Source organism: Wolffia australiana, chromosome 11 (assembly GCF_029677425.1).
Source record: "Wolffia australiana isolate 7733 chromosome 11, ASM2967742v1".
NCBI lineage: Eukaryota > Viridiplantae > Streptophyta > Magnoliopsida > Alismatales > Araceae > Wolffia > Wolffia australiana.
The window spans coordinates 15420001-15430576 of record NC_135845.1 but is presented as its reverse complement, the minus strand read 5'-3'; the positions used below and the strand labels follow the sequence as shown (position 1 = coordinate 15430576).

Genomic DNA, 10576 nt, shown 5'->3' with positions numbered 1-10576 from the left:
ACTCATTTACTATCTACCCCAAAGAGAATTTGTTTGTCCAAGGGAGAAAAATGTAGGGTATTTGTAGTATTGTGCCAAGGGTAAGTTGGACCGATAATTGATATTTGGTATGGAATTAATATTAAATACTACCTTTTTAAGGTTACGATGAAACATAATTTCTATCTCACTTCTATTTATTTTTTATTATTTGATATAATACCCCGTTCATTTTACAGTACTTCGAACTCCCTTCTATTTATTTTCAATTATTTAATTAAATACCCCATACAGAACTACTTCTAACTCCCTTCTATTTATTTTTATAACTTGATAAAATACCCCATATAGAACTACTATCTCTTCTTCCAAAAAGAAAGAACTACTCCTGTCTCCCAACTATTTTTTTTAATTTGATATAATACCCCAAACATTTTACAGTATCTCTATCTCCTTGCATTTATTATTTATTTTTTGATATAATACCCCATACTTTATTTGAATAAAAGTGGAGAAAATTTGGGGAGATAAGAAGATGTACACCATCTATCTAAAATCTCAAGGGTTATTTTTTTCCAGAATTTGACATATACTATGATTTCTTTGATAACCAGAAAGGGGTCCCAAATGTGCAATCCCTTGAGAAAATTAGATTATCCTTCTTATTGCATCTTATTATAGGCTTTTAGGATTTGGGGTTGAGACCTCTATGATCTTGATATTTGTTGGCTCTCTCCATGCTTAAGACGAATTTCCAACAAATGGTAATTCTTTTTGTTTTTCTATCATATTATTATAGAGATAATCGTCTCATCCAAAAGGAAAGTATCATACACATGCAAAGGCTAGCCCAAATATTCCTTGTCAGAGTTCTGAAGAATAATTACCCCATGGAAGAGTTGAGATTTTTGTCTAAAATGCGTAGGTTCAGGATTTTAGGAACAATTTTTTGAGGACATCTTTTAGTTTTTTGTGTAGCCTTGAAGAAAATAAGCGTACTAGTCTTTGGAAGATCTCTAGATCAAAATTGCAAGACAATCTATCACTCGTAAAATGTAGCAAGTATATTTATATACAAGAAAAGTGAAACGTATTCAGTTGAGTTCTGTGGGCCTAATTATCTGAAGAAGAGCTGCCCTAAATAACCAAAATTTGACTGAAATTGAAGAATTTTGGAAATAACTCAATGTGAAATGAGTCGAATCATATTTACAAAATGATTGTGCAGTTTATTCATAAGCTGAATGTGCACAACCCAATATCTTACTAAGGAATACAAAGTGATTCATAATATAAACTTCCTTAAACTCCAATCAACTTCCACAATTCTTGATCTACTTCGCCTTAAGTCTATTTACATTCATTATCCTATTAGCCTTCCATCACGAATAGATTTTTTAACATGGTTTGATGACATGCTATTCCTATCCTAAAGGTTATCTTTCTACTGGCACTTAGAGTTAAAAAGCAAAGAAGAACCAAAAAATACAAAACATTTGGAGGTCACCAAGGTCCAGAATTCTCTAATTCATTCGAAGAGTGATCATATTGTTTTAGTTTCAGATTCTTGAAATTCATCCATAATGTTCCTGGTGCTTTGATGGGTGACAAACGAGTGCTTTAAAGTGGACATGGTAGAAAATAGGAATAATAATTGATCAATTATGGTGTTCTTCGTTGCTACACATTAACAGGGATAAACACAAGCCTAATCATAGAATAAAGAAGCGCAATAATCACAACATAATCGATCAGGTTAGGGAGGAAGGTACCCGTTATTGTAGTCGCCAGCTCCACCAAAGAATTCCATAACTCTTTTTTCTCCAAACCTCTGGCAAAATCAAGACCTGAAATCTGAATTCCCCTTGCTTTCTTTAGAAGGAGGTTGCTGCAAATGTGGAGGCCGACAGTGCGCCCTTTGGTCGGGTCTGATAAGGCCAAAAAACACGACCTTTTTGATCTTTTTCGATCTTTTCGGCAACGGCCACGAGATCAGACATGGTACATATACAGGCTGTTGGCAGCGGCACAGGCCATGAAATTCTCAGTTGGATGCCAGGCAAGGTGGAGCAACTTGCACGAAAAATCATAAGAATTTCCACTCCCATCTGCGCTTACGCTATCTCCTCCCCCTGTTTTTTAACAAGGATTCTCAGTATGATAATTTGTAGAGAGAGAAAAAGTTAGAATGGGCTCTGGTTCTACAGCTGGACCTCGGCGAACCACACGGGTCAGATTGCTCAGGGCCCTTCCTGGTCTCGACTGGTTCTGGGTGTTCCTCCTGCGTATTGTTAATCATTAGGGGGATAACAGAGTGTGACCTAGAGTGAGAGAAGATATAGGATTTTCTGAAAAAAAGACTTCGTCTCGTTCCTTCTAGAGATACAGAAGGGAAAACCTCAACAGGTCCATGCTAGCCTCTAGAGATGTAGAGATAGTGAGAAAGAAGATAGGAATTATTCTGGAGAGAAGCCTCAAGAGATGGACAAATTATCAGAGAGAAGATAGGAGGTTTTCTGGCGGGTCCCTGTAAGCATATATAAAGGGAAAGAGAACAGAGAGGGGGTTTTCTGAAAATAAGAACCTCATTGGGTCCCTGCTAGCTTCTAAAGTGGTGTTTTCAGTGCTTCCCGAGACAGTTCCGAAGACACGGAATAGATTGCTGCAAGATGAAGAGTAAAAAAAGTTTATATGTATTATTAAATTCGGGTTGATCACCGTTCTTGGGTGATCTTCCCTGTTTCTCTTAAAAAAGAAGGTTAAATGGGGTGAAAGAGCACAAAAACGGATGGGCAGAGCATACTTGTAAGATCCCGTGGCCACCCTGAGCCCATCTCCGCTGAGACAGCACTCGAACTTATCAAAAATGGAATCGTTCTCATAAAGATCACAGAGCTGAAAAAATAGAACCCATCAGCACACTCTCTCTCAAACACGCAGGCATGATAAATTATCAACATATCATCTAATGATGAATGGCATTTGTCCTCTTAAGACTTATTAAAAAACTATTCAACAAAACATACATTTTCGATACGGTGGAAATCGATGTTAATCTCCCTCTGGCATAAATAAGCTCAAGGCGCAGATGCTCATCATAGGAGATTCGGAACATATGCAATAGCAATATTTTTCATCCTCTAACGACTTCAGAAACAAAAGAGTGTCCAATAAAGACCATTATTTACTCATTAAGCGGGAATGATTATTTGCGATTATCAATAAGAAATACCTCAATATTAGCACGTGATGATGATATCAAATCTGTTTAATGTCGCTCTCAAGCATGAAATATTTTCTTATGATGACCATCATAGGAAATGTCCCATAGCTAAGAAGATTCCGCTAATCTCTCTCAAGAATAATATTTTTGTATGCGCAGATGATCATCATAGGAGATTCTGAATATATGGTACATTAATATTATTCATCTTCCCACAACTTTTATAAAAAGAAAGAAACAAAGCTATGCAATAAAAGATAACATTTTTCTATCGGATTGGAATACATGATTTTCCATTCCACAGTCATAAAATAAGTGAGATGCGCGGATGAACATATGAAAAATATCAATATCAATTCTCAAAAGGCAAAACTATCCGTTAAAAGAAAAAACGGTGTCCATGACAACAATTATTTCACTCTCAGTACAAATAAAATATCACTTCACTTCTTTCGATTATAAATTTATCAATACATAATAATGATATCTATCTTCAAAATTCTCATAAAAATCAAAGCTATGCATTAACGGAACAACCCTTTCCAATTAGATGGGTATGGATCTCTCTCTCTCTCTGTATTTTAAAAATATATATTTACTTCTCTAGTCATAAATGTTCCCATAACTGTACCTTAGGCCTGAGGTATTCATGGACCTGGAATGTGGCCACAGGGCCAGAGTTCATGCTGATGTCCCATAGCTGAGAAGAGAGAAGATCGAGAGACAAAGCTGAGGTTAATGCAAAAGATTTGAAAACCCAAAAAAAATTAAAAATGATAAGCAGACCTTGAGAGTCATGTAATCACGGCTCAGGATGTACTTCCCATCCCTTCCAAATTTGATATCAGATATTGAGGCAATGATTTCTGTAAAGAAAGATCTTGCACCAGGTGCCTCATGCACTTCGAATCTATGCAAAAGCAATTCAAATACGCCTCCTATTAGAAAAGATAAACGAAAATGAAGGTCAATGCAAGCGAGTTCCTCACAATTGACTATGGTTGTCACATAGAGCAGATTGCCGCAGGTCAATAAGCCGAATAGATCCCTTGGAACTGCTATAAGCCAGTGTATGACAGTGGGAAGGATGGAATTCAGCGCAAGTTATCACCTCTGCAACATAGAAACGAGACTATTTATCTGACTTAAGAAATGATAATTCTGAAATTCAAGTAATAAAAAAACGTCAATAAAAGGAAAAAGGAAAAAAGGTAAAACACCACATGAGACTGTTTCATTTTCAACCGATATTAGAGGTGTTTATAAAAAATCGAGTTAAACAGTCACACCCTCCAAGGAAAAGTATATTTGTCGATTAATCGTGATTATAGGTGGAACCAGGAGAAAGATGGAATGAGGACGGCTTCTCACAGTGGTATAAACAATCTGGCTGCACCACAATAAGGTGGGGTTCAAGGAAAGGATGGTCTCTGCGGATAACGATCCTCATGATGTGGAGTTTCTTGTGGCATAGTGATTATATTGATCAAGTGGATCACCAGTAGGGCCATGGTGGCTTTTGTGATGGACTGCTGCGGAGGGGGATCAGTGCAGTGGAGGATTGGCCAGGGATTGTTTGCTCAGGTTGGGATCAGGTCGCGACACTCACTTGGAGGATGAAAGGCTGTCCTGGTTGCTGTCACCTTGGTCAGAAGGCTTGATTAGAGTTGGCGGTCGAGGATCGGCAGTCAGTCGAGGCGACGAGGTTGCATTTGTGAAGGCATGGCGGCGGCGTCTGTGGCAGAGGACCAGGGCTGCTCTCAGCGAACAGCTTGATTAGTCTCTATCTCCTCGGTCTTGGTTGGAGAACAAGGAGCATGAGGGCTAGATCAGAGTTTGCATTGAAGGATTGACACTTTGGAGGTTGGGTTGGCACTCGTGGAAGATGCGGCAGTGTTTGCAGCACTGGATGGGGGGGGGGGGGAGGGGCAGCGCGCACAAGTGTTCGCTGCGGCACAACCACCGTGATCACGGAAAAGGATCAGTGATGTCTCGCAGCAGTGGAGGACCAGTGCCATTCATGGCAAACGACTCCAGTCAGTAAGGTTAACCTTTATCCAAATGAATGGTGGAGAATCAGTGGCGTTTTGTGGAGGCAAATGCAGTAGTGACAGAGGATTCGAAGGGTCGAAAAGGCAGAGGCAAGTGTCAGTCTCTAGGAAGCTGATCATGAACTACCTTCGGGGCCCTCTCTGAGAATTGGCGGTGAGGCCACAAGGTGTCGGCTGGTCGCAACCACAGAGGTGGGCCACCCCAAGGGTAAGTCTCCAAAAGAGTCGTGCAGTGCATCAACATGACAGATGCAATGGCCATCATATGGGAACACAGACTTATGGGTACAAGACGTGGGGAGACGCAGGATGGGGTGATATCCCTGGGAAGTTTAACTATAGCTCATCAAGTGGGAGATGGAAAGCACACCTGAGCAACGATCAAGACATCGACCACAGGGAGAGATCATCTTGCCAGCATCAACGAGGGAACACTGGAGAGGTTTGAAAACTTGGCTACCGTTCTCAGAGAACCAAAGCAGAGACGGCCGGGTGATGGTAGAATCCCAGCATGACAAGGGCCCGCAACCAAAAATAGGGGGCAAGACCAGGAAACACTATGAAGGGACAAACAAATGCTTCAGGTGCATAACGAGACGAACAAATACTGATGAGTCGAGGATGCAGAGGTGTGAGATATCAGCAGTACCCCTACCCACAAAGAGGCAATGGGGCACAAGCCAGGGTGGATCGGGGGCAGGAGGCAACAGGATTTGGCCTATTATGTGTGTCAAGGACGGGCCCAGAAGTAATGGGGGTGGCAGAGCTAAACACCCACCTCCTATGGGACTGCTAGACAGGGGAAGTGGTCAAGGGATACCCGGGATCGAGGACATCCACCAAGAGCTATGGGCACAATTCCAGGCATCAAGGAAGGCAGACTTATGGAGGTTGGATGTAGGAGCCTTCTTCCTACGAGGCCTCTCCATGGCGAGAGACATAGCACATTGCGGCTAGACACAGAGTCGAAGGGGCCGCGAAAGTGAGATGGCGCGCTTGGTGCTACCAGATGTCAACGCAAAATCCCCGGCTGGGGAGTAATGTCTTTAATAGATCCACCTTCCACATGATACCCTTGGTCTTCTTTCTTTTCCATGCCGCAATTATCTCTGATAAGACAATGACGAATATGCTAAGGTGCACTAGAATATGGAATTTTTGCCTGTCTCATTATAGTGAAAGTTTTGGCCTATTGACTACAGGATGATGATTGGAGAGCTCATAGAACCATTTTAGTCAGCTTTCATCCCATGCCGACTAGTAGACAGCATAGCAGTGGCAGGTGAAATTATAGCGACATAGCCAAGAGAAGGGACCAAAGGCTTCACCTGGAAAGTTGATTTTGTAAAGGGATATGGCTCTCTTGATTGGGACTTCATGTGGGCTTTGATGAGGAAGAGAGGGTTCCCAAGGGAAAGGATGCAGTGGGTAAGGAGACGAATGACCTCCCACTCATTATCAGTGCTAGTGAATGGACAAGGGGGGTCATGCAGGGATGTCCATTAGTACTGTTACTGTTCATCCATGCCGTGGAAACCCTGGTCATTTGCACGGTGAATGTATGCACACAAGGACTGCTGAAGGGTTCTAAAACTGCAAGCTACTCGATGGGCATCCCACAGATACCCAAAGGGCCAGCAAATCAACTGAGCTAAGTCAGCTTTCATGGGTTTGGACAATTGCATGCGACAAAGATACAATGATAAGGGGTCTTGGGGACACCCATTGGGACATTGTCCATAAGCTATCCGGGCTGCCCTTGACAAGGGGTAGGCTTTCGAGCACAGAATGTGTACCAGTGATCGAGAAGGTGGTGAGGAGAATGGCTGCATTATTGACAAACTCGGCAATATTGACAAAATGGGAGGGTCAGATTATGGGATGGCAGAAGACATGGTCACCAAGGTCTTGAGGGACAAGTATGGCACTTTCTCTTAGAGGGGCATCTACTTTCTGTTAAGGCACAAGATGGATATTTGTCAAAAATAAACCAGTTCTCCTTCTTCTTCGATCTCCCTTGGATACTCCTCTCTCTTGATGCCAGCAGACAAGCTTCTACAAGCTATTGTTAGAATAAGCAAAAAAAAAAACTCATTTCCTATTACATATGACTTATTCCATCTCTCTGGCTTAAACTACCAACCAATCACACAGTTTGATGGGCCCAACTGACTAACGTGCCTTGTTCCTGGAATAAGTCACGTGGTAGAGAATCATGTGGGCCACTTATAAATGTGACTTACAAACACTAATTAAAAGAAATAAAAGTGACATGGGCCACTTATAACATGTGGCGTATTTAAAGACAAATTTTTTTTTGAAAATCCCATTTACAGAAAAATAGTAGATAGAATAAATACTCCCACAAATCCAGAGGTTTTTTGAAGCCGGTCTGGGGAGTCAGAGCTATTTTGCTAATCCAGAGTTTCTTCGTCCATTCTCCCAGACCCGGAGTCCTCAAGAATTGGTTGAAGATGGTTGGACCAGCACATGGAATCTAATCTTCAAAGGGGTTCTGTTGGACTAGAGGGTGGAGGAACTGATGAGCATGCAGCAGACGATATTACACTTGAAGCCTACAGACAGGCACAGAATGGCTGGGTATGGAGTAGCCCATCTTTCTCAGTTAGGGAAGTGAACGAAAAGCTCTGAGCAAGCACAACGGAGGGATCAGTTACAAGTATTGCAGATGCTAACGGAAACAGAGGGATCCCCTAAAAGATGTTTGCAGATGACTTGAGAGCCAAGTTGTGACACAAGCCCTCCAAAAGCGCATGTACCTGGACGCATCTACAGAGTGTCTCATGTACACGCAAGGCAAGGAGAATTGCTCTCATCTATTCTTCAAGTGTTCTTTTGCCCAGGCAATTTGGAGCTTGCATAAGCTCACCAGAGTGGATGTGACATCCAAAGAAGCATGCTGGGGATTGATCGAAGGAGGAAATTGCAGTGGAAGCTTGGTATGGAGCAGGCTTCTTGCGGTCTTTTGGGCGCTGTGGCTGCACCGTAATGAAGTTGTGTTCAAGGGAAAGGTCACCTCGTTGCTCATTGTATAATGTGATGCAAAGGGTTTTCTCTCTTACTGGTTTTGGGGGGAGTAAAGGGTGGGAAAAGGATCAGTTTGGCCATCAAGAATTTACTGCTCGTATAATACTAATATCAGGTTGATCACCATTTGTGGGTGATCTTCCCTTTTTCAAAAAAAACTTGCCGTTAATTTTCAGTTAGAAAAGGTTATATTACAGTTTCAGGTCAAAATTTAGAAAAAGGTTGGACTAATCAAGATTTATAATGTCAAAACAGATAAATTGGAACAAGCTTTGTCACTTGATTTTGAAGTATTTTCCACATGCTACATGGTTTAGAGTGTTTTTTAAAAAATTCAAAATCAATGCTAACTTTAAAGCATAATGAATGCATACCAGTCAGATCAAGATTTATAATTTCAAAACAGATAAATTGGAACAAGCTTTGTCAATTGATTTTGGATTATTTTCCACATGCTACATGGTTTAGAGTGTTATTTAAAAAAATCAAAATCAATGCTAATTTTAAAGCATATTGAATGCATACCAGTCAGATCTTCCATATTGGCTGGCTTCACATCGACAATATTAAAGCTCTGGTTGCTTATCTCCAAATTCCAGAGATTTATTCTCAAATCGTCTGCGGAAATAAATGTTTCATCGTCACTGCAAACAAAAATAAGGTGAGGTTGATTTGCTATCGGGTGCTGAAGATCCTTATAAGGAAAAATAGAATCATAATGATTTCACGTATCTGAGTAAAAATGCCCTCAACATTTCTAAATTAGAGGACAGCATGCAAAAAATAAAATCTGATGGAGAAAATAGTTTTCACAATTTCTTTGGAAAGACGAACATGAGAACAAATGTGCCTTTTGGAAATAGAATTACATTTAAAACTACTCTCAAACGACAAATAGCCAAATGAGTAATAGAATGAAACCGATCCCTGAAATTTTAGGTATTTAAAGAGTGCAATACGCTTAGAAAAACAGTGCCACAGATTCACGTAAAATAGACATAGATATATCATGTGACAGAGAAAATGAGCAACGGATGACACTCATCAGCCTATTTCACACAGGAAATTGTAACATTAAGAAAATTCACTAGCATATGAAAAGGTTGAAGCCGTGTGGCTTTAGTTAAAAATTTTTAAAAGATTAATAACAGAAAGAGAAATGTCAGTCCAAAATGCAGTGAACTGTACAGAAAATCCATACCTGTTATTCGAGATGGAGTTAATGTGATAATCATGCGCATGTGCATAGATCCTTCGACATCTAGCAGCAAGATTTGTCTCGTGGTCAATAACCTACATCATAAATTGCAGAAGGATTAATTGACTTGGATTATTTTACCCCTAGAAAAGTCCAAAACGTAGGCAATTAATATAACCCTGTAACGGACAATAAGGCTGAGAAAAGAGTTAATCACGGCAGGCCCTGATGCGGACATCAAAACACAGAACGTTCTGTTGTTCTCAAAACATATTTTCAAACACAGCCTAGTACATCTTCCGGTATCTACGAGAGACCTCAGGTAGGTCTCCATCAGATGACCCTGGAAGGGCATATGGAGTCGGAGAGAAGAAAAAACCAAATGACAACATGCCCTCATTCGCGCATCTCCAAGCGCAGTTCACAACAGACACTCAACTACCCTCCTAAGGAGAGGGCCACATGGATTTAATGAGAATTACAAAAGGAAATGACATCAATACACCAGATAGGGGTTGGGGATTGTAACAGTTTCTTTGTTCACTCCATATTCTTGCCACAAAGGATTGAGAAGATTTTTAAAATAAATACAATATCATACAGATGTCAGGCATAACTCTGAAGAATACATTGAACGACAGATAGTTAATGACATTGTCAACACCAAAGGGCATCTGCATCAGCATCTGTACTGTCATCACTGTCCACAGTCTGTACTCTGAGAAAATTTCTGTCAATGTCGTCATCATCATCATCATCAGATAGACTGGATGATGTTGATGGGCTTGAGAATTTCTTTATTTATAGTTTACTAAGTAGAAACGACAGTGTCAACAGTGTGTGATACCCACTCATAGTCAATGCCAACTGTCAAGGATAACCTCTTTAATGTCAATCGTCACTGTCTACCATCCTGAAATTTGTCAAGGGTCAATACTGTTGACAATGGCATCGCCATTGGAAAATCCGGGACCTCAACTGGGAGTAACTATTTGAATTTTACCAAAGAAATGAAGATGTACGAAATGCAAGGTTATAAAGATGAATAATGTGTTGAATACAACTACCACAGGTAAG

At 40.6% G+C, this 10576-nt stretch overlaps 1 protein-coding gene across 2 annotated transcripts in view; it reads right to left on the bottom strand.

Annotated features, from left to right (window-relative positions):
- Nucleotides 1-1611: 1611 nt before the first annotated feature.
- Nucleotides 1612-10576, bottom strand: part of LOC144709309 (serine/threonine protein phosphatase 2A 55 kDa regulatory subunit B beta isoform-like) — an 11631-nt gene continuing 2666 nt past the window's right edge. Inside the window, exons 5-14 of one of the 2 annotated variants that reach the window (XM_078582827.1) lie at nucleotides 10564-10576; nucleotides 9503-9594; nucleotides 8827-8945; nucleotides 4192-4315; nucleotides 3989-4112; nucleotides 3834-3902; nucleotides 2783-2874; nucleotides 2564-2641; nucleotides 2193-2260; nucleotides 1612-2111 (exon numbers count right to left, since the gene is read on the bottom strand). The exon at nucleotides 10564-10576 is cut by the window's right edge and continues 197 nt beyond it. In XM_078582827.1, coding sequence (XP_078438953.1) covers nucleotides 1972-2111; nucleotides 2193-2260; nucleotides 2564-2641; nucleotides 2783-2874; nucleotides 3834-3902; nucleotides 3989-4112; nucleotides 4192-4315; nucleotides 8827-8945; nucleotides 9503-9594; nucleotides 10564-10576 — 919 coding nt within the window. In that variant the 3' untranslated portion in view covers nucleotides 1612-1971. The remainder of the gene's footprint in view (nucleotides 2112-2192; nucleotides 2261-2563; nucleotides 2642-2782; nucleotides 2875-3833; nucleotides 3903-3988; nucleotides 4113-4191; nucleotides 4316-8826; nucleotides 8946-9502; nucleotides 9595-10563) is intronic. The other variant, XM_078582828.1, reaches the window with a different exon arrangement.